The 25472-nt window shown below is 40.6% G+C and overlaps 1 protein-coding gene across 1 annotated transcript in view; it reads right to left on the reverse strand.

Annotated features, from left to right (window-relative positions):
- Positions 1 to 1770: 1770 nt before the first annotated feature.
- The window catches only part of il15ra (interleukin 15 receptor subunit alpha), a 31406-nt gene continuing 7704 nt past the window's right edge, over positions 1771 to 25472 (reverse strand). The window contains exons 5-11 of the mRNA XM_034577667.1: positions 18985 to 19098; positions 14983 to 15096; positions 7174 to 7287; positions 3170 to 3283; positions 2514 to 2600; positions 2110 to 2200; positions 1771 to 1920 (exon numbers count right to left, since the gene is read on the reverse strand). Coding sequence (XP_034433558.1) covers positions 1839 to 1920; positions 2110 to 2200; positions 2514 to 2600; positions 3170 to 3283; positions 7174 to 7287; positions 14983 to 15096; positions 18985 to 19098 — 716 coding nt within the window. The 3' untranslated portion in view covers positions 1771 to 1838. The remainder of the gene's footprint in view (positions 1921 to 2109; positions 2201 to 2513; positions 2601 to 3169; positions 3284 to 7173; positions 7288 to 14982; positions 15097 to 18984; positions 19099 to 25472) is intronic.

Here is a 25472-nt window from a genome sequence, read left to right on the forward strand (position 1 = left end):
ATTTCCTCTGCAGGACTTGTAAGCATGTCACTTTTTGCTGTTCAGGTTCAAGCGTTAACAATCCTCAACTCCTGTGTGTACGATGGTTTCCTCTGACGGAAGCTCGCTCTGTTCCAAGTATCCACTGCCTAACAGCTGCTATCTAATCATCCGCGGCTTCACGGTTCACTGACAACCGTTCCAGTGAAGATTAAAAAACAACACAGCTTCCCGAGAACATGACAGAAAGAACCATCAACGAACATCGACTGATAGGGAAGATTTATTAATCCTGAGCAGAATTCCTGATGATGACAACACGTCTCACACAATAGAAATTCTCAAACATGTTATTACAGGTTAATATACAGAACTTTGCGCTCCTGAACTTTGAGGTTCAGTCTGCTCAAGCGTGACACGAGAATGAAACGTGTCTGGATAATTCATTTCAGATGAACTTGGAAAGTGAATTAATTGAGTTACTCTCGCATATTGTGTTTTATCAGATTTTATTTTCTGCAGCAACACACGTCATATTTACACGGAGGGCAAAATTCTGACTTGACTTTATTTTGAATAAGACATTACACTGATTATGATGTTTACATGAGTTGCTAATACAATATTCCATTGATGTTGCTTTTTACATGTTACAGAGCATAGTGTGATTATGTCAAACAGTTGCTATCCGTACATGTCGATATCGTAAAATACTGCGGAAAAATCCGATAGGACGTAATAATGCCAATAACACGTATACATCTCTATATAATGCGACTGATATACCACATGTCTTAATTTAAGTATTGCTTGTTCCAAGTGTGACCTTAATCAGGTTAAGGTAGAAAGAAAATGCTGTTTACATGACAGGAGGAAAGACAAGTGAGATAAAAAACTAAATTGTCAAAAGGCCATGTTTGCATTTTAACAGAACATGAGTTAATGCCAAGCAGCACATATTTCAGAGGCTTTAGTCGCTGTGACAATAATAAATAAAGGCAAAACACTGAAAACAATTTTTAAACAATTTGCGTTACATTCAGTTGTCTGTATATACAGTGTATATATAATATCAGGTGTAAAATAAGGCATGACCTGTATCAACACCATGCATGAACAAACACAGGATAACAGTGTCACACCCAACCAGGGATGTAGCTGCCATTTCTGACAGTGAGGTCACTTCCTTGATATTTATGAATTTTGAGGGGCTATTTACAAGTTCTGTAATAAAAAAAAACAACCTCTTACATGGTTTTATGGTTAAATTCTTGCTCGTATGAACCACAGACAATATATAAGGGTTAGGGTTAGGAAGCACGTCTCCAACCCTAACCCAGAGGACATCAAGAACATCCTCTGGAGCCAGAATCTGCGCAGCAGTGATGCTGGTGTGGACGTTTCCTATGGTTTTTATGGCATCATGTTTTTAAGTCTATGGTTATGACCTTATCAGCTGATCAGTCATTGACCTCATCAAACCCAATGAGCCTTCAGCAGTCAATACGAGAGCGACACCTTGATGTTGAGCTTTTTAATTGTTATTTTTCTGTGCTTTTAGTATGAGCTCTCACTGGGGTCGACGAGATTTTCAGCTTCTAAAGTGACATTAAGGAGAAATGCCAAACCTTGTAGTTGGAAATCAATATATAATATATATGATATGTATTACAAAAATAAAATGAAAGTGTGCGTCTTCCGAAGTTCAAACACTGTGTACGACACTACGTGTCGTACACAGTGTTTGCAGCCTTTGTTTGTCAGTGTTTGCAGCCTTTGTAAACAGGGTTTACAAAGGCGGACTTGCAGCTTTAAACTCTTGACTTCCTGTGACAGCAGAAGGTTACAGGGGACAAACTCTATGACGCCGGTTCAGCTGGAACGTGGTTCATGGATATCTTTTCTTCATCTGTCGCCGGCCTGTCATTTCTTTGAGACTTCCTGAGGTATGAAGAAAACGATGATACAATTAAAACCCTAAGTGAACACACAGGATTTTAATGCAGAAATGTGAATCATACAAATTGTTCCACCTCAATTTTAGGTATTTCATGAAGCGAAAGAAAGTGTAGTGAGACATAATTCCACGTATATAATTCATTCCTAAATCCTTAATGTTCACATCATTACCTTCTATTACACACGTAGCTGATTCCGATTAAAGCGCAGACGATCACCAGTGAAGCGCAGACAATCAGCGCTGTTGTTGTTGTGCCAAGTCCTGTAAAAGAAACAAAGGAAACTCAATGTAAAGCTATTTCCTCCCTGTATGCTTCATTACAGCATTTGCTTTATGTAGTGATCCCAAGCCTTTCATGTGTATCTCTTTAGCACTTAACTAACAAAATATGGGAAGATGACAAAACGACAGGAAGTAGATAAATCTTAGGAACATCAAAATTTATAATGAAACTTGGAGGAGGGGGGTCACTGAATGTGTATTTATCCTTTAAAAGCATAATTTGCTCATTTACAAATATCACATACTAGGAGATACCAGGTGAAACTGGGTACTGTGACAGTGTTAAACTTACTGTGGTCAGTGTGGCCGGACAAGGGAGGACTATCCGTCCTGTTATTGGGAGGCTGGTTGGACGAGGCTGGTGTCGTCCGGTCTGTTGCTACGTTTTTAAGATGTGAAAGAAAGGATTTGTAAGATTTTCCTGTGGGTTCGATTATGCATTTACAGATCTGCATTGATTGATTTTAGAAATTCGTGGAAAGCCTTGCGGACGTCTCAAGATGTGATTTACACATTACTGCTGATTTCTCATGTAAACCTTTTTTATATTGATTAAAAAAGAACAAGAATTGTAATAATAGCTGCAGTAAAATACATCAACCTAGGGGTTTGAAAGATAATAAATAAGAGAATAAAAAATGTGTCATTTAAATATGACAGAAAACATTTTACGAAATGTGTCATTTTTAGGTCAACGGTGGTGTTTACAATAATTCACAAGATGTAAATACAAGGTATATGTTTTCATCTTATATGTTGCAATACACAAAATATTGTTGGATACAAGAGTGATGGAAAATACTCTTAATTCTTCGATGTGGCCTGGGTGTAATTTGCTGGAAATCCCCAAACTTGTGTGTGCGTATGCGTGTGCGTGTGTGTGTGTGTGTGTGTGTGTGTGTGTGTGTGTGTGTGTGTGTGTGTGTGTGTGTGTGGTGAGCTCCTGACCCTGTGAGTGATCAACCTGCACACCAAGTGACGTTGGCTCGAGGCTGTTTTTCTCCAGAAGCCCTGTAGATGAGAAGCTTCCGCTCTTAGTCATCTGAAGGTTGGTGAAAGACGCTGCTGATGTCGTGACAAGATTTATTTCTACTAATACAGCTGAGGGCATGACTGCATTACTCCTACTGCTGACACTACTACTAATATCTATGTTACTTCCCTGTTACTTCCTCTACCATCACTACTATTTATAAAACTACCGCTAAGTAACATGAAAAACGTATTTGAGCCCCGACAGAAGAGTTGTGGGAAGTAAATTTAAAAAAAAATGCACTAAAAGCAACACCTTTCACATTATGGTCATTTGACTCATCTATACCACTTTCAGGGATGCAGGGGGAGCTGGAGCCAATCCCAGCTGACATTGGTCCCCAGTGCATCACAGGCCCAACACACAGAGACATCGAGTCCATTTACAGGCTCCAACCAACCTTTTCTGTCTTGGGATTTTGGAAGGAAGCCGAAGTACCCGGAGAAAACCCACGCAAACACGGAACAGAGAACACGCAAACTCAACACAGAAAGCCCCTGGCCCAACCGGGATTCGAACCGGAAACCTTCATTCTGTGAGGTATCGTTGCATCGTGCTGCCTATGCTAACAAAAATGATCTCAAACAGACAGATGTAGAATTTTCTGCTCTTCACCTCCAACAGTTCAAGCAAATACAGACCTCACTGATGTTGTGATGTTGTTGAACCATCTGCAAACGCACACCATGATAAATTGCCTCACATGGCACATACTCAATCTTACTGTGCATATTGTTTGTTTAAATGCACGCTCTTCACACACAGACAAACACTGCACGGTTGAATACACACAATGAAGCTTCTTTAATAAGCAGTGCTTTTGCGCTTCAGTGATTAAAGCCAGGAAGTCATGTTGTGAAAGTTAAGACTTTCCACTATTTTCCACTTGATTCATGCAGACAGGGAGGACTCACTTGTTACTGGGCTCTTTGGTGGACGTGTTGTGGTTCTCCGGGGGTCGGCTAAAAAGAACAAATGAGAAGTTGGACATTTTTATCGTTCAACTGCAACAAAAAACTATGACTAAGTTAGAAAAGAAATATATAAAACTGGAACTAGGTGCAAGACAGAGTATCAGGCAAGCTGTAAAAACGATGGATCGAATACTTGCCATGATTCTATAGTAGATTTCGCCTGATTACCTCACACTTGGCAATGCTCTGCAGGGTTAGGTGTATCATGATCCATCACTATACATAACCAAGCACTAGATATTACTCTACCCTGATGATATGTCGCTCCTTGTCCAGAATGCCCATCTATTTGTCAAGTGCATGAAAGAGACGTTTGTGTGGAACAACAGCTTTTGTAGCAGCAGTGTTTCTAAGGGAGACAGGTCTTAAGTCACAGTAGCTGTCCCCACTCAACAACATGCACCTGTCGACTTCCTTCCCACTGCTACTGACAGGAGCATTTGTATTGCTTGTCGTTTGATTATTCAGGAAAATGAATCGCATGTTTGACGTCTTGAACATACTCGAAAACTCACCAAACTTTGCGGGCGCGTCAGGCCTGATGAAAATGTAAGTATTCTGAAGTAATTCGGAATGGGCGTGGCTAAATGGCTCAACAGGGCCCCCTAAAACGCAGCAATTCCGTCTGGTTCAACCGATCTTCACCTACTGCAAAAGCAGGTAAGCTTCGTTTTACAGCTTTTATTCGACTTCCATTCATTTTTCACCGTGTGGTCTCCACCTGGTGGCGTGAACCGTAATGCGTGATTAGTGGGCGTCGTCCAGCGCCGCTTGACGGACACAGGAAGTGACGTGTTTACCCTTCCCGCGATGCACAAAACACACGCAACACATTTCGCCCGGTCCCTGTGCGCCCCCCCGCGGCCGCAGCAGGTCCCGAGATTGCAAGTGCTCGGGCCCGCACAGTGCTGCTCGCCGCCCAATTTTTATTTTTTATTTTATGATTAAAATTTTGCTTATGTTATTAAACTTGAGGGATGGATTACAACAGCGGCTTCCAGTGAAATCCCAAATCTCTTTACATTGTCAAGGCAGAGCACAGGCCACACTCTACCACTGGATTGGGGTTGCTACTCAGCTACTCTTAGCATCAGGGACTATTGTTTGAGGCAGTAGTGCGTCTATTTGACTGTACGTGCTGGGCTAAAGTTGTGTATTAAGTTCTGTCCTATGATCTGAGGCCTGTGGGTCAAGCTCCAGTAACCGTGTGGGGAGATATACAGTATTACTTCACTCAAGGAGCAACCATCTCTGTGAAATCAGTTTGAATTCTAAGACTGGGCTTTTCAAATGAAAAGACAAACAATAATAAATCTTACGTATGCATCGGAGCGTGGCCGTGGTCCACTTCGCAGCACTGTTACTCCCACTGCATTTGATGAGGTACGATGTTCCCGCTTCCCTCACGTAACCATCTATACACGTGTAGCGAAAAGAGTCTCGAGAACAGTTCTCGGGTGGAGGATCCGTCAGAGGCAGTACAGGGATCTCTGAACAAGAACAACTGCTTTTGTCTGGAAGAAAAACAAAAGGACAACATGGACGCACAGGTCAATGCAAAGACGGCCTAATATTACAGTGTTTTTTTCTTGTGAGTTAATTTGAGATAGCAAAGGGGAAAAACTATAAGACTTATATGGGTGGAATTTAGATGGATATTCAAACACAATGCAACTTATAGTTTTACAGTCACTCCAGAATCAGTTTTATAGCTCATGCATGAATTAATCAGTTACACATTAACTCTGGTGGATGGAGTAGATCTCACCTCTCACCTGCGAACACTGCACCATGTAGTTTGTAAGTGATACAAGGTGTTTGTTCAAAAAGCTTATAGGCCAGAGTTTTTTCTGTAAATCCATGGGGTGAATGTGAATCTAAAAGTTCAATATCTGTTTATACACTAAATAAAAGATCTAACATAGATTAAATGGGCCTGACTATGCAATTCCTTGCCCCTCTGGTACCTAGTCTTAATAACGTCAATTGTAAAAGAAGCACAAGTCACAGCCAAGATAGATAGAAATGAAACAGATATAAAGATATGAAAATATATTATATACAGTATATTACACGCGAGTACATTTGTTTAGATATTTTGATCATTGTGTTCCATGTATTTTATCGAGTTAGTCTTGACTGGGTGTCACTTTTAATGTTCAGGTGTAAAAAATGACTAATGCTGCAAACTAAATATGTTCTACTTTTAACTCTAAACTTTAACATAGATAAATAAATGAAAATATAACTCCTGACAGTTTAGTGTCTCTTTATACAGTTTGAGTGATTTCCTGTCAAAATACAAGATCTACCATAGACTCTCTCTTCAATTCCTTGACCCTCTTCCCAGGTAAGTTGTCTTTGTTGCTACGTTTTTAAGATGTGAAAGAAAGGATTTGTAAGATTTTCCTGTGGGTTCGATTATGCATTTACAGATCTGCATTGATTGATTTTAGAAATTGGTGGAAAGCCTTGCGGACGTCTCAATATGTGATTTACACATTACTGCTGATTTCTCATGTAAACCTTATTTATATTGATTAAAATAGAACAAAAATTGTGATAATAGCTGCAGTAAAATACATCAACTCAGGGGTTTGAAAGATAATAAATAAGAGAATAAAAAATGTGTCATTTAAATATGACAGAAAACATTTTACTAAATGTGTCATTTTTAGGTCAACGGTGGTGTTTACAATAATTCACAAGATGTAAATACAATGTATATGTTTTCATCTTATATGTTGCAATACACAAAATATTGTTGGATACAAGAGTGATGGGAAATACTTGAGTGAATCTTAATTCTTCGATGTGGCCTGGGTGTAATTTGCTGGAAATCCCCAAAATTGTGTGTGTGCGTGGGTTTGTGTGTGTGTGTGTGTGTGTGTGTGTGCGGGTTTGTGTGTGTGTCTGCGTGTGTGTGTGTGTGGTGAGCTCCTGACCCTGTGAGTGATCAACCTGCACACCAAGTGATGTTGGCTCGAGGCTGTTTTTCTCCAGAAGCCCTGTAGATGAGAAGCTTCCGCTCTTAGTCATCTGAAGGTTGGTGAAAGACGCTGCTGATGTCGTGACAAGATTTATTTCTACTAATACAGCTGAGGGCATGACTGCATTACTCCTACTGCTGACACTACTACTAATATCTATGTTACTTCCCTGTTACTTCCTCTACCATCACTACTATTTATAAAACTACCGCTAAGTAACATGAAAAACGTATTTGAGCCCCGACAGAAGAGTTGTGGGAAGTAAATTTAAAAAAAAATGCACTAAAAGCAACACCTTTCACATTATGGTCATTTGACTCATCTATACCACTTTCAGGGATGCAGGGGGAGCTGGAGCCAATCCCAGCTGACATTGGTCCCCAGTGCATCACAGGCCCAACACACAGAGACATCGAGTCCATTTACAGGCTCCAACCAACCTTTTCTGTCTTGGGATTTTGGAAGGAAGCCGAAGTACCCGGAGAAAACCCACGCAAACACGGAACAGAGAACACGCAAACTCAACACAGAAAGCCCCTGGCCCAACCGGGATTCGAACCGGAAACCTTCATTCTGTGAGGTATCGTTGCATCGTGCTGCCTATGCTAACAAAAATGATCTCAAACAGACAGATGTAGAATTTTCTGCTCTTCACCTCCAACAGTTCAAGCAAATACAGAACTCACTGATGTTGTGATGTTGTTGAACCATCTGCAAACGCACACCATGATAAATTGCCTCACATGGCACATACTCAATCTTACTGTGCATATTGTTTGTTTAAATGCACGCTCTTCACACACAGACAAATACTGCACGGTTGAATACACACAATGAAGCTTCTTTAATAAGCAGTGCTTTTGCACTTCAGTGATTAAAGCCAGGAAGTCATGTTGTGAAAGTTAAGACTTTCCACTATTTTCCACTTGATTCATGCAGACAGGGAGGACTCACTTGTTACTGGGCTCTTTGGTGGACGTGTTGTGGTTCTCCGGGGGTCGGCTAAAAAGAACAAATGAGAAGTTGGACATTTTTATCGTTCAACTGCAACAAAAAACTATGACTAAGTTAGAAAAATAAATATATAAAACTGGAACTAGGTGCAAGACAGAGTATCAGGCAAGCTGTAAAAACGATGGATCGAATACTTGCCATGATTCTATAGTAGATTTCGCCTGATTACCTCACACTTGGCAATGCTCTGCAGGGTTAGGTGTATCATGATCCATCACTATACATAACCAAGCACTAGATATTACTCTACCCTGATGATATGTCGCTCCTTGTCCAGAATGCCCATCTATTTGTCAAGTGCATGAAAGAGACGTTTGTGTGGAACAACAGCTTTTGTAGCAGCAGTGTTTCTAAGGGAGACAGGTCTTAAGTCACAGTAGCTGTCCCCACTCAACAACATACACCTGTCGACTTCCTTCCCACTGCTACTGACAGGAGCATTTGTATTGCTTGTCGTTTGATTATTCAGGAAAATGAATCGCATGTTTGACGTCTTGAACATACTCGAAAACTCACCAAACTTTGCGGGCGCGTCAGGCCTGATGAAAATGTAAGTATTCTGGAGTAATTCGGAATGGGCGTTTTTATTTTATGATTAAAATTTTGCTTATGTTATTAAACTTGAGGGATGGATTACAACAGCGGCTTCCAGTGAAATCCCAAATCTCTTTACATTGTCAAGGCAGAGCACAGGCCACACTCTACCACTGGATTGGGGTTGCTACTCAGCTACTCTTAGCATCAGGGACTATTGTTTGAGGCAGTAGTGCGTCTATTTGACTGTACGTGCTGGGCTAAAGTTGTGTATTAAGTTCTGTCCTATGATCTGAGGCCTGTGGGTCAAGCTCCAGTAACCGTGTGGGGAGATATACAGTATTACTTCACTCAAGGAGCAACCATCTCTGTGAAATCAGTTTGAATTCTAAGACTGGGCTTTTCAAATGAAAAGAAAAACAATAATAAATCTTACGTATGCATCGGAGCGTGGCCGTGGTCCACTTCGCAGCACTGTTACTCCCACTGCATTTGATGAGGTACGATGTTCCCGCTTCCCTCACGTAACCATCTATACACGTGTAGCGAAAAGAGTCTCGAGAACAGTTCTCGGGTGGAGGATCCGTCAGAGGCAGTACAGGGATCTCTGAACAAGAACAACTGCTTTTGTCTGGAAGAAAAACAAAAGGACAACATGGACGCACAGGTCAATGCAAAGACGGCCTAATATTACAGTGTTTTTTTCTTGTGAGTTAATTTGAGATAGCAAAGGGGAAAAACTATAAGACTTATATGGGTGGAATTTAGATGGATATTCAAACACAATGCAACTTATAGTTTTACAGTCACTCCAGAATCAGTTTTATAGCTCATGCATGAATGAATCAGTTACACATTAACTCTGGTGGATGGAGTAGATCTCACCTCTCACCTGCGAACACTGCACCATGTAGTTTGTAAGTGCTACAAGGTGTTTGTTCAAAAAGCTTATAGGCCAGAGTTTTTTCTGTAAATCCATTGGGTGAATGTGAATCTAAAAGTTCAATATCTGTTTATACACTAAATAAAAGATCTATCATAGATTAAATGGGCCTGACTATGCAATTCCTTGGCCCTCTGGTACCTAGTCTTAATAACTTCAATTGTAAAAGAAGCACAAGTCACAGCCAAGATAGATAGAAATGAAACAGATATAAAGATATGAAAATATATTATATACAGTATATTACACGCGAGTACATTTGTTTAGATATTTTGATCATTGTGTTCCATGTATTTTATCGAGTTAGTCTTGACTGGGTGTCACTTTTAATGTTGAGGTGTAAAAAATGACTAATGATGCAAACTAAATATGTTCTTCTTTTAACTCTAAACTTTAACATAGATAAATAAATGAAAATATAACTCCTGACAGTTTAGTGTCTCTTTATACAGTTTGAGTGATTTCCTGTCAAAATACAAGATCTACCATAGACTCTCTCTTCAATTCCTTGACCCTCTTCCCAGGTAAGTTGTCTTTATACATTAAAATGTACGACATAAATAAAGTAGATTACACATGCGAACATTAATCTCGTTATTTTTAGAAAAACTTAAAAGATAGCCAAATAAAAAACGACAAATAATAAATGAAAATAATGCACGCGGAACACGTGTCAGACAGCATGTCATTCCTTGTCGTTATGTTTGAATATGCTGAGTTTGAGCTGAGCAGCGCAGTGAACACTCACAGTCAAATTGCCAGTTTGTCAACGGGAGTTCTGAACGGTGCTTACCGGCGGAGGAGCAGCGCGCAGCCCCGAGCAGACACACGATCACAGCGCGCACAGAGAGAGACAGTGAACCCGGATCCATCTGGAGAACCACTGACCTCTCACTGCATCGTGTCCAGCAGGTAAACTGGCCCCGGTACAGACCATCCTCACTGACACCAACACTTCCACCCCGCCCTCACTCTCACCCCGGCCACTCCTCCGCGGCGGCCACATGACGCCTGCCGGAGGACACGTTTATAGTTTTTCAACAACAACGCCCTCACGCTGGAGTACAAATCATTTATTTCCCTTTCCTTCTCTAACACCTCTGCTTCTGATTCAGACCTGCCCGTATCTGTCTGAAATTTTAACCCATTCGTCCAACTCCTCGAATGATGAAATTGGGTTTAAATAGGTTACTTATACCTCTTTCCCACCAAAATAAGCGGGTGTATGCAGATTTCTTTTAAACGTAAACCCATTAACCGCCATGAAAGCGGCGCTGTCTCACCTCGCTGTGGCAGAATTAGAGCGTTCAACTGGTTAACAACCAGGAATGTATTGTTTGCCTGAACTGGCCATTTCGCATTAGAGTTAGTGTTAAAACTACACTGTCAGTCTTGTGTTGTTATACCTTCAGCTCCCTATGATTTATTTTTAAAAGCCTCCCTCATTTGTCTGTATCTAGACCAGGGGTCTTCAACGTTTTTCAGGCCAAGGACCCCCAAACTGATGGAGAGATGGAGCAGGGACCCCCTACTATATATATTGTATAAAATTGTGTGTTATAATAAACTGGGCCTACTGCCATGTATAAACATAACTACCCTGTTATTGTGCATTCAATACTAAGCTATTCAAATAATACACAGGTTCATATATTCATGTTTTTATTTTAAACATGTGCAAGGTATCTGAGCTGCAGTGTGTGCATTGCTGACTGAAAGATAACGTCTTCTGCCTCCATTTATCCGTTCACTACAATATGTTAGATTCATGTTGTGTATTTAAAGACATTTAAATTCGTGGAACAATAAAAAAATATATAAAAAATTGTCTAATCAACCCAAAATTTCGCGACCCCCCTGCAGTACCTCCGCGGACCCCCTAGGGGTCGCGGACCCCCTGTTGAAGACCTCTGATCTAGACTGATAGCGAGTCCAAAGGCGGCCCGCTGTGCGAGGGGTGTGTGTGGCAACGCGTCGGACCTACAGCCTTCCTCATGACTGATGACCTTCTCTCAATGGCTGAAATACCAGGACAATTTGTCCAGCCTATGGTCCGTGGTTTCTAGAGCTATTTCCTTTTTAACAATTTTTTTTTTATTTGTTTACGTCCAGTTGTTAGTGACCTTCAATGCACTGTTCAGGATAGGAACAGAGAGTATTAATGTGAGGTGCTCTCCAGCGATCACTGCTTACTGACTCTGCCACGTGATCTTGTTTTTTAAAACTGTTTATCTGTGTTTATTTCTCTCTATGAGATAAATGGGATTGTTATATAATGTACAGTTGAGATTATCAGCCAATAGCATCCAGTGCTACTCCGGAGGACTGACATTAAAGGAGCAACGTGTTTCCATGCAAACATTGACTCAAAACATAAATCTGCTGACAAATGGGTTTACAAGTGTATTTATTTCCTCTGCAGGACTTGTAAGAATGTCATATTTACATGGAGGGCAATATTCTGACTATTGACTTTATTTTGAATAAGACATTACACTGATTATGTTTACATGAGTTGCTAATATAATATTCCATTGATGTTGCTTTTTACATGTTACAGAGCATAGTGTGATTATGTCAAACAGTTGCTATCCGTACATGTCGATGTCGTAAAATACTGCGGAAAAATCCGATAGGACGTAATAATGCCAATAACACGTATACATCTCTATATAATGCGACTGATATACCACGTGTCTTAATTTAAGTATTGCTTGTTCCAAGTGTGACCTTAATCAGGTTAAGGTAGAAAGAAAATGCTGTTTACATGACAGGAGGAAAGACAAGTGAGATAAAAAACTAAATTGTCAAAAGGCCATGTTTGCATTTTAACAGAACATGAGTTAATGCCAAGCAGCACATATTTCAGAGGCTCTAGTCGCTGTGACAATAATAAATAAAGGCAAAACACTGAAAACAATTTGCATTACATTCAGTTGTCTGTATATACAGTGTATATATAATATCAGGTGTAAAAGAAGGCATGCCCTGTATCAACACCATGCATGAACAAACACAGGATAACTATGTCACACCCAACCAGGGATGTAGCTGCCATTTCTGACAGTGAGGTCACTTCCTTGATATTTATGAATTTTGAGGGGCTATTTACAAGTTCTGTAATAAAAAAAACAACCTCTTACATGGTTTTATGGTTAAATTCTTGCTCGTATGAACCACAGACAATATATAAGGGTTAGGGTTAGGAAGCACGTCTCCAACCCTAACCCAGAGGACATCAAGAACATCCTCTGGAGCCAGAATCTGCGCAGCAGTGATGCTGGTGTGGACGTTTCCTATGGTTTTTATGGCATCATGTTTTTAAGTCTATGGTTATGACCTTATCAGCTGATCAGTCATTGACCTCATCAAACCCAATGAGCCTTCAGCAGTCAATACGAGAGCGACACCTTGATGTTGAGCTTTTTAATTGTTATTTTTCTGTGCTTTTAGTATGAGCTCTCACTGGGGTCGACGAGATTTTCAGCTTCTAAAGTGACGTTACGGCGAAATGCCAAACCCTGTAGTTGGAAATCAATATATAATATATATGATATGTATTACAAAAATAAAATGAAAGTGTGCGTCTTCCGAAGTTCAAACACTGTGTACGACACTACGTTACAAGTACTCTGTTTTTATACCTGAATCTGATTGGACAAAGATAGTCCAATCACAAAGCACAGTCAGTTACCTTCCTGGACGCTGCACGCCCACATTTCAGGCAGCTCAACCACCTGTTCTCTGATCGGACAGTTTGACGCTGCTTTGTGATTGGATTGTAATAGTCCAATCGGATTCAGGTATAAAAACAAGTCAAAACTCGCACTAAGTGTCAAACTTCTTGAAACTTGAACTTTTCATGCAGATTCACAACAGGGGTTTACAAAGGCTGACTTGCAGCTTTAAACTCTTGACTTCCTGTGACAGCAGAAGGTTACAGGGGACAAACTCTATGACGCCGGTTCAGCTGGAACATTATTCATGGATATCGTTTCTTCATCTGTCGCCGGCCTGTCATTTCTTTGAGACTTCCTGAGGTATGAAGAAAATGATGATACAATTAAAACCCTAAGTGAACACACAGGATTTTAATGCAGAAATGTGAATCATACAAATTGTTCCACCTCAATTTTAGTTATTTCATGAAGCGAAAGAAAGTGTAGTGAGACATAATTCCACGTATATAATTCATTCCTAAATCCTTAATGTTCACATCATTACCTTCTATAACACACGTAGCTGATTCCGATTAAAGCACAGACGATCACCAGTGAAGCGCAGACAATCAGCGCTGTTGTTGTTGTGCCAAGTCCTGTAAAAGAAACAAAGGAAACTAAATGTAAAGCTATTTCCTCCCTGTATGCTTCATTACAGCATTTGCTTTATGTAGTGATCCCAAGCCTTTCATGTGTATCTCTTTAGCACTTAACTAACAAAATATGGGAAGATGACAAAACGACAGGAAGTAGATAAATCTTAGGAACATCAAAAATTATAATGAAACTTGGAGGAGGGGGGTCACTGAATGTCCTGATGTGTATTTATCCTTTAAAAGCATCATTTGCTCATTTACAAATATCACATACCAGGAGATACCAGGTGAAACTGGGTACTGTGACAGTGTTAAACTTACTGTGGTCAGTGTGGCCGGACAAGGGAGGACTATCCGTCCTGTTATTGGGAGGCTGGTTGGACGAGGCTGGTGTCGTCCGGTCTGTTGCTACGTTTTTAAGATGTGAAAGAAAGGATTTGTAAGATTTTCCTGTGGGTTCGATTATGCATTTACAGATCTGCATTGATTGATTTTAGAAATTCGTGGAAAGCCTTGCGGACGTCTCAAGATGTGATTTACACATTACTGCTGATTTCTCATGTAAACCTTTTTTATATTGATTAAAAAAGAAAACAAATTGTGATAATAGCTGCAGTAAAATACATCAACTCAGGGGTTTGAAAGATAATAAATAAGAGAATAAAAAATGTGTCATTTAAATATGACAGCCAACATTTGACTAAATGTGTCATTTTTAGGTCAACGGTGGTGTTTACAATAATTCCCTAGATGTAAATACAAGGTATATGTTTTCATCTTATATGTTGCAATACACAAAATATTGTTGGATACAAGAGTGAATCTTAATTCTTCGATGCAGCCTAGGAGTAATTTGCTGGAAATCCCCAAAATTGTCTGTGTGCGTGGGTTTGTGCGTGTGTGTGCGTGTGTGCGCGTGTGTGCGTGTGTGTGCGTGCGTGCGTGGTGAGCTCCTGACCCTGTGAGTGATCAACCTGCACACTAAGTGACGTTGGCTCGAGGCTGTTTTTCTCCAGAAGCCCTGTAGATGAGAAGCTTCCGCTCTTAGTCATCTGAAGGTTGGTGAAAGACGCTGCTGATGACGAGACAAGATTTATTTCTACTAATACAGCTGAGGGCATGACTGCATTACTCCTACTGCTGACACTACTACTAATATCTATGTTACTTCCCTGTTACTTCCTCTACCATCACTACTATTTATAAAACTACCGCTAAGTAACATGAAAAACGTATTGAGCCCCGACAGAAGAGTTGTGGGAAGTAAATTCAAAAAACAATGCACTAAAAGCAACACCTTTCACATTATGGTCATTTGACTCATCTATACCACTTTCAGGGATGCAGGGGGAGCTGGAGCCAATCCCAGCTGACATTGGTCCCCAGTGCATCACAGGCCCAACACACAGAGACATCGAGTCCATTTACAGGCTCCAACCAACCTTTTCTGTCTTGGGATTTTGGAAGGAAGCCGAAGTACCCGGAGAAAACCCACGCAAACACGGAACAGAGAACACGCAAACTCAACACAGAAAGCCCCTGGCCCAACCGGGATTCGAACCGGAAACCTTCATTCTGTGAGGTATCGTTGCATCGTGCTGCCTATGCTAACAAAAATGATCTCAAACAGACAGATGTAGAATTTTCTGCTCTTCACCTCCAACAGTTCAAGCAAATACAGACCTCACTGATGTTGTGATGTTGTTGAACCATCTGCAAACGCACACCATGATAAATTGCCTCACATGGCACATACTCAATCTTACTGTGCATATTGTTTGTTTAAATGCACGCTCTTCACACACAGACAAACACTGCACGGTTGAATACACACAATGAAGCTTCTTTAATAAGCAGTGCTTTTGCGCTTCAGTGATTAAAGCCAGGAAGTCATGTTGTGAAAGTTAAGACTTTCCACTATTTTCCACTTGATTCATGCAGACAGGGAGGACTCACTTGTTACTGGGCTCTTTGGTGGACGTGTTGTGGTTCTCCGGGGGTCGGCTAAAAAGAACAAATGAGAAGTTGGACATTTTTATCGTTCAACTGCAACAAAAAACTATGACTAAGTTAGAAAAGAAATATATAAAACTGGAACTAGGTGCAAGACAGAGTATCAGGCAAGCTGTAAAAACGATGGATCGAATACTTGCCATGATTCTATAGTAGATTTCGCCTGATTACCTCACACTTGGCAATGCTCTGCAGGGTTAGGTGTATCATGATCCATCACTATACATAACCAAGCACTAGATATTACTCTACCCTGATGATATGTCGCTCCTTGTCCAGAATGCCCATCTATTTGTCAAGTGCATGAAAGAGACGTTTGTGTGGAACAACAGCTTTTGTAGCAGCAGTGTTTCTAAGGGAGACAGGTCTTAAGTCACAGTAGCTGTCCCCACTCAACAACATGCACCTGTCGACTTCCTTCCCACTGCTACTGACAGGAGCATTTGTATTGCTTGTCGTTTGATTATTCAGGAAAATGAATCGCATGTTTGACGTCTTGAACATACTCGAAAACTCACCAAACTTTGCGGGCGCGTCAGGCCTGATGAAAATGTAAGTATTCTGAAGTAATTCGGAATGGGCGTGGCTAAATGGCTCAACAGGGCCCCCTAAAACGCAGCAATTCCGTCTGGTTCAACCGATCTTCACCTACTGCAAAAGCAGGTAAGCTTCGTTTTACAGCTTTTATTCGACTTCCATTCATTTTTCACCGTGTGGTCTCCACCTGGTGGCGTGAACCGTAATGCGTGATTAGTGGGCGTCGTCCAGCGCCGCTTGACGGACACAGGAAGTGACGTGTTTACCCTTCCCGCGATGCACAAAACACACGCAACACATTTCGCCCGGTCCCTGTGCGCCCCCCGCGGCCGCAGCAGGTCCCGAGATTGCAAGTGCTCGGGCCCGCACAGTGCTGCTCGCCGCCCAATTTTTATTTTTTATTTTATGATTAAAATTTTGCTTATGTTATTAAACTTGAGGGATGGATTACAACAGCGGCTTCCAGTGAAATCCCAAATCTCTTTACATTGTCAAGGCAGAGCACAGGCCACACTCTACCACTGGATTGGGGTTGCTACTCAGCTACTCTTAGCATCAGGGACTATTGTTTGAGGCAGTAGTGCGTCTATTTGACTGTACGTGCTGGGCTAAAGTTGTGTATTAAGTTCTGTCCTATGATCTGAGGCCTGTGGGTCAAGCTCCAGTAACCGTGTGGGGAGATATACAGTATTACTTCACTCAAGGAGCAACCATCTCTGTGAAATCAGTTTGAATTCTAAGACTGGGCTTTTCAAATGAAAAGACAAACAATAATAAATCTTACGTATGCATCGGAGCGTGGCCGTGGTCCACTTCGCAGCACTGTTACTCCCACTGCATTTGATGAGGTACGATGTTCCCGCTTCCCTCACGTAACCATCTATACACGTGTAGCGAAAAGAGTCTCGAGAACAGTTCTCGGGTGGAGGATCCGTCAGAGGCAGTACAGGGATCTCTGAACAAGAACAACTGCTTTTGTCTGGAAGAAAAACAAAAGGACAACATGGACGCACAGGTCAATGCAAAGACGGCCTAATATTACAGTGTTTTTTTCTTGTGAGTTAATTTGAGATAGCAAAGGGGAAAAACTATAAGACTTATATGGGTGGAATTTAGATGGATATTCAAACACAATGCAACTTATAGTTTTACAGTCACTCCAGAATCAGTTTTATAGCTCATGCATGAATTAATCAGTTACACATTAACTCTGGTGGATGGAGTAGATCTCACCTCTCACCTGCGAACACTGCACCATGTAGTTTGTAAGTGATACAAGGTGTTTGTTCAAAAAGCTTATAGGCCAGAGTTTTTTCTGTAAATCCATGGGGTGAATGTGAATCTAAAAGTTCAATATCTGTTTATACACTAAATAAAAGATCTAACATAGATTAAATGGGCCTGACTATGCAATTCCTTGCCCCTCTGGTACCTAGTCTTAATAACGTCAATTGTAAAAGAAGCACAAGTCACAGCCAAGATAGATAGAAATGAAACAGATATAAAGATATGAAAATATATTATATACAGTATATTACACGCGAGTACATTTGTTTAGATATTTTGATCATTGTGTTCCATGTATTTTATCGAGTTAGTCTTGACTGGGTGTCACTTTTAATGTTCAGGTGTAAAAAATGACTAATGCTGCAAACTAAATATGTTCTACTTTTAACTCTAAACTTTAACATAGATAAATAAATGAAAATATAACTCCTGACAGTTTAGTGTCTCTTTATACAGTTTGAGTGATTTCCTGTCAAAATACAAGATCTACCATAGACTCTCTCTTCAATTCCTTGACCCTCTTCCCAGGTAAGTTGTCTTTGTTGCTACGTTTTTAAGATGTGAAAGAAAGGATTTGTAAGATTTTCCTGTGGGTTCGATTATGCATTTACAGATCTGCATTGATTGATTTTAGAAATTGGTGGAAAGCCTTGCGGACGTCTCAATATGTGATTTACACATTACTGCTGATTTCTCATGTAAACCTTATTTATATTGATTAAAATAGAACAAAAATTGTGATAATAGCTGCAGTAAAATACATCAACTCAGGGGTTTGAAAGATAATAAATAAGAGAATAAAAAATGTGTCATTTAAATATGACAGAAAACATTTTACTAAATGTGTCATTTTTAGGTCAACGGTGGTGTTTACAATAATTCACAAGATGTAAATACAATGTATATGTTTTCATCTTATATGTTGCAATACACAAAATATTGTTGGATACAAGAGTGATGGGAAATACTTGAGTGAATCTTAATTCTTCGATGTGGCCTGGGTGTAATTTGCTGGAAATCCCCAAAATTGTGTGTGTGCGTGGGTTTGTGTGTGTGTGTGTGTGTGTGTGTGTGCGGGTTTGTGTGTGTGTCTGCGTGTGTGTGTGTGTGGTGAGCTCCTGACCCTGTGAGTGATCAACCTGCACACCAAGTGATGTTGGCTCGAGGCTGTTTTTCTCCAGAAGCCCTGTAGATGAGAAGCTTCCGCTCTTAGTCATCTGAAGGTTGGTGAAAGACGCTGCTGATGTCGTGACAAGATTTATTTCTACTAATACAGCTGAGGGCATGACTGCATTACTCCTACTGCTGACACTACTACTAATATCTATGTTACTTCCCTGTTACTTCCTCTACCATCACTACTATTTATAAAACTACCGCTAAGTAACATGAAAAACGTATTTGAGCCCCGACAGAAGAGTTGTGGGAAGTAAATTTAAAAAAAAATGCACTAAAAGCAACACCTTTCACATTATGGTCATTTGACTCATCTATACCACTTTCAGGGATGCAGGGGGAGCTGGAGCCAATCCCAGCTGACATTGGTCCCCAGTGCATCACAGGCCCAACACACAGAGACATCGAGTCCATTTACAGGCTCCAACCAACCTTTTCTGTCTTGGGATTTTGGAAGGAAGCCGAAGTACCCGGAGAAAACCCACGCAAACACGGAACAGAGAACACGCAAACTCAACACAGAAAGCCCCTGGCCCAACCGGGATTCGAACCGGAAACCTTCATTCTGTGAGGTATCGTTGCATCGTGCTGCCTATGCTAACAAAAATGATCTCAAACAGACAGATGTAGAATTTTCTGCTCTTCACCTCCAACAGTTCAAGCAAATACAGAACTCACTGATGTTGTGATGTTGTTGAACCATCTGCAAACGCACACCATGATAAATTGCCTCACATGGCACATACTCAATCTTACTGTGCATATTGTTTGTTTAAATGCACGCTCTTCACACACAGACAAATACTGCACGGTTGAATACACACAATGAAGCTTCTTTAATAAGCAGTGCTTTTGCACTTCAGTGATTAAAGCCAGGAAGTCATGTTGTGAAAGTTAAGACTTTCCACTATTTTCCACTTGATTCATGCAGACAGGGAGGACTCACTTGTTACTGGGCTCTTTGGTGGACGTGTTGTGGTTCTCCGGGGGTCGGCTAAAAAGAACAAATGAGAAGTTGGACATTTTTATCGTTCAACTGCAACAAAAAACTATGACTAAGTTAGAAAATAAATATATAAAACTGGAACTAGGTGCAAGACAGAGTATCAGGCAAGCTGTAAAAACGATGGATCGAATACTTGCCATGATTCTATAGTAGATTTCGCCTGATTACCTCACACTTGGCAATGCTCTGCAGGGTTAGGTGTATCATGATCCATCACTATACATAACCAAGCACTAGATATTACTCTACCCTGATGATATGTCGCTCCTTGTCCAGAATGCCCATCTATTTGTCAAGTGCATGAAAGAGACGTTTGTGTGGAACAACAGCTTTTGTAGCAGCAGTGTTTCTAAGGGAGACAGGTCTTAAGTCACAGTAGCTGTCCCCACTCAACAACATACACCTGTCGACTTCCTTCCCACTGCTACTGACAGGAGCATTTGTATTGCTTGTCGTTTGATTATTCAGGAAAATGAATCGCATGTTTGACGTCTTGAACATACTCGAAAACTCACCAAACTTTGCGGGCGCGTCAGGCCTGATGAAAATGTAAGTATTCTGGAGTAATTCGGAATGGGCGTTTTTATTTTATGATTAAAATTTTGCTTATGTTATTAAACTTGAGGGATGGATTACAACAGCGGCTTCCAGTGAAATCCCAAATCTCTTTACATTGTCAAGGCAGAGCACAGGCCACACTCTACCACTGGATTGGGGTTGCTACTCAGCTACTCTTAGCATCAGGGACTATTGTTTGAGGCAGTAGTGCGTCTATTTGACTGTACGTGCTGGGCTAAAGTTGTGTATTAAGTTCTGTCCTATGATCTGAGGCCTGTGGGTCAAGCTCCAGTAACCGTGTGGGGAGATATACAGTATTACTTCACTCAAGGAGCAACCATCTCTGTGAAATCAGTTTGAATTCTAAGACTGGGCTTTTCAAATGAAAAGACAAACAATAATAAATCTTACGTATGCATCGGAGCGTGGCCGTGGTCCACTTCGCAGCACTGTTACTCCCACTGCATTTGATGAGGTACGATGTTCCCGCTTCCCTCACGTAACCATCTATACACGTGTAGCGAAAAGAGTCTCGAGAACAGTTCTCGGGTGGAGGATCCGTCAGAGGCAGTACAGGGATCTCTGAACAAGAACAACTGCTTTTGTCTGGAAGAAAAACAAAAGGACAACATGGACGCACAGGTCAATGCAAAGACGGCCTAATATTACAGTGTTTTTTTCTTGTGAGTTAATTTGAGATAGCAAAGGGGAAAAACTATAAGACTTATATGGGTGGAATTTAGATGGATATTCAAACACAATGCAACTTATAGTTTTACAGTCACTCCAGAATCAGTTTTATAGCTCATGCATGAATGAATCAGTTACACATTAACTCTGGTGGATGGAGTAGATCTCACCTCTCACCTGCGAACACTGCACCATGTAGTTTGTAAGTGCTACAAGGTGTTTGTTCAAAAAGCTTATAGGCCAGAGTTTTTTCTGTAAATCCATTGGGTGAATGTGAATCTAAAAGTTCAATATCTGTTTATACACTAAATAAAAGATCTATCATAGATTAAATGGGCCTGACTATGCAATTCCTTGCCCCTCTGGTACCTAGTCTTAATAACTTCAATTGTAAAAGAAGCACAAGTCACAGCCAAGATAGATAGAAATGAAACAGATATAAAGATATGAAAATATATTATATACAGTATATTACACGCGAGTACATTTGTTTAGATATTTTGATCATTGTGTTCCATGTATTTTATCGAGTTAGTCTTGACTGGGTGTCACTTTTAATGTTGAGGTGTAAAAAATGACTAATGATGCAAACTAAATATGTTCTTCTTTTAACTCTAAACTTTAACATAGATAAATAAATGAAAATATAACTCCTGACAGTTTAGTGTCTCTTTATACAGTTTGAGTGATTTCCTGTCAAAATACAAGATCTACCATAGACTCTCTCTTCAATTCCTTGACCCTCTTCCCAGGTAAGTTGTCTTTATACATTAAAATGTACGACATAAATAAAGTAGATTACACATGCGAACATTAATCTCGTTATTTTTAGAAAAACTTAAAAGATAGCCAAATAAAAAACGACAAATAATAAATGAAAATAATGCACGCGGAACACGTGTCAGACAGCATGTCATTCCTTGTCGTTATGTTTGAATATGCTGAGTTTGAGCTGAGCAGCGCAGTGAACACTCACAGTCAAATTGCCAGTTTGTCAACGGGAGTTCTGAACGGTGCTTACCGGCGGAGGAGCAGCGCGCAGCCCCGAGCAGACACACGATCACAGCGCGCACAGAGAGAGACAGTGAACCCGGATCCATCTGGAGAACCACTGACCTCTCACTGCATCGTGTCCAGCAGGTAAACTGGCCCCGGTACAGACCATCCTCACTGACACCAACACTTCCACCCCGCCCTCACTCTCACCCCGGCCACTCCTCCGCGGCGGCCACATGACGCCTGCCGGAGGACACGTTTATAGTTTTTCAACAACAACGCCCTCACGCTGGAGTACAAATCATTTATTTCCCTTTCCTTCTCTAACACCTCTGCTTCTGATTCAGACCTGCCCGTATCTGTCTGAAATTTTAACCCATTCGTCCAACTCCTCGAATGATGAAATTGGGTTTAAATAGGTTACTTATACCTCTTTCCCACCAAAATAAGCGGGTGTATGCAGATTTCTTTTAAACGTAAACCCATTAACCGCCATGAAAGCGGCGCTGTCTCACCTCGCTGTGGCAGAATTAGAGCGTTCAACTGGTTAACAACCAGGAATGTATTGTTTGCCTGAACTGGCCATTTCGCATTAGAGTTAGTGTTAAAACTACACTGTCAGTCTTGTGTTGTTATACCTTCAGCTCCCTATGATTTATTTTTAAAAACCTCCCTCATTTGTCTGTATCTAGACCAGGGGTCTTCAACGTTTTTCAGGCCAAGGACCCCCAAACTGATGGAGAGATGGAGCAGGGACCCCCTACTATATATATTGTATAAAATTGTGTGTTATATTAAACTGGGCCTACTGCCATGTATAAACATAACTACCCTGTTATTGTGCATTCAATACTAAGCTATTCAAATAATACACAGGTTCATATATTCATGTTTTTATTTTAAACATGTGCAAGGTATCTGAGCTGCAAGTGTGTGCATTGCTGACTGAAAGATAACGTCTTCTGCCTCCATTTATCCGTTCACTACAATATGTTAGATTCATGTTGTGTATTTAAAGACATTTAAATTCGTGGAACAATAAAAAAATATATAAAAAATTGTCTAATCAACCCAAAATTTCGCGACCCCCCTGCAGTACCTACGCGGACCCCCTAGGGGTCGCGGACCCCCTGTTGAAGACCTCTGATCTAGACTGATAGCGAGTCCAAAGGCGGCCCGCTGTGCGAGGGGTGTGTGTGGCAACGCGTCGGACCTACAGCCTTCCTCATGACTGATGACCTTCTCTCAATGGCTGAAATACCAGGACAATTTGTCCAGCCTATGGTCCGTGGTTTCTAGAGCTATTTCCTTTTTAACAATTTTTTTTTTATTTGTTTACGTCCAGTTGTTAGTGACCTTCAATGCACTGTTCAGGATAGGAACAGAGAGTATTAATGTGAGGTGCTCTCCAGCGATCACTGCTTACTGACTCTGCCACGTGATCTTGTTTTTTAAAACTGTTTATCTGTGTTTATTTCTCTCTATGAGATAAATGGGATTGTTATATAATGTACAGTTGAGATTATCAGCCAATAGCATCCAGTGCTACTCCGGAGGACTGACATTAAAGGAGCAACGTGTTTCCATGCAAACATTGACTCAAAACATAAATCTGCTGACAAATGGGTTTACAAGTGTATTTATTTCCTCTGCAGGACTTGTAAGAATGTCATATTTACATGGAGGGCAATATTCTGACTATTGACTTTATTTTGAATAAGACATTACACTGATTATGTTTACATGAGTTGCTAATATAATATTCCATTGATGTTGCTTTTTACATGTTACAGAGCATAGTGTGATTATGTCAAACAGTTGGTATCCGTACATGTCAATGTCGTAAAATACTGCGGAAAAATCCGATAGGACGTAATAATGCCAATAACACGTATACATCTCTATATAATGCGACTGATATACCACGTGTCTTAATTTAAGTATTGCTTGTTCCAAGTGTGACCTTAATCAGGTTAAGGTAGAAAGAAAATGCTGTTTACATGACAGGAGGAAAGACAAGTGAGATAAAAAACTAAATTGTCAAAAGGCCATGTTTGCATTTTAACAGAACATGAGTTAATGCCAAGCAGCACATATTTCAGAGGCTCTAGTCGCTGTGACAATAATAAATAAAGGCAAAACACTGAAAACAATTTGCATTACATTCAGTTGTCTGTATATACAGTGTATATATAATATCAGGTGTAAAAGAAGGCATGCCCTGTATCAACACCATGCATGAACAAACACAGGATAACTATGTCACACCCAACCAGGGATGTAGCTGCCATTTCTGACAGTGAGGTCACTTCCTTGATATTTATGAATTTTGAGGGGCTATTTACAAGTTCTGTAATAAAAAAAACAACCTCTTACATGGTTTTATGGTTAAATTCTTGCTCGTATGAACCACAGACAATATATAAGGGTTAGGGTTAGGAAGCACGTCTCCAACCCTAACCCAGAGGACATCAAGAACATCCTCTGGAGCCAGAATCTGCGCAGCAGTGATGCTGGTGTGGACGTTTCCTATGGTTTTTATGGCATCATGTTTTTAAGTCTATGGTTATGACCTTATCAGCTGATCAGTCATTGACCTCATCAAACCCAATGAGCCTTCAGCAGTCAATACGAGAGCGACACCTTGATGTTGAGCTTTTTAATTGTTATTTTTCTGTGCTTTTAGTATGAGCTCTCACTGGGGTCGACGAGATTTTCAGCTTCTAAAGTGACGTTACGGCGAAATGCCAAACCCTGTAGTTGGAAATCAATATATAATATATATGATATGTATTACAAAAATAAAATGAAAGTGTGCGTCTTCCGAAGTTCAAACACTGTGTACGACACTACGTTACAAGTACTCTGTTTTTATACCTGAATCTGATTGGACAAAGATAGTCCAATCACAAAGCACAGTCAGTTACCTTCCTGGACGCTGCACGCCCACATTTCAGGCAGCTCAACCACCTGTTCTCTGATCGGACAGTTTGACGCTGCTTTGTGATTGGATTGTAATAGTCCAATCGGATTCAGGTATAAAAACAAGTCAAAACTCGCACTAAGTGTCAAACTTCTTGAAACTTGAACTTTTCATGCAGATTCACAACAGGGGTTTACAAAGGCTGACTTGCAGCTTTAAACTCTTGACTTCCTGTGACAGCAGAAGGTTACAGGGGACAAAC

Source organism: Hippoglossus hippoglossus, chromosome 23, assembly GCF_009819705.1.
Source record: "Hippoglossus hippoglossus isolate fHipHip1 chromosome 23, fHipHip1.pri, whole genome shotgun sequence".
Taxonomy (NCBI): Eukaryota; Metazoa; Chordata; class Actinopteri; order Pleuronectiformes; family Pleuronectidae; genus Hippoglossus; species Hippoglossus hippoglossus.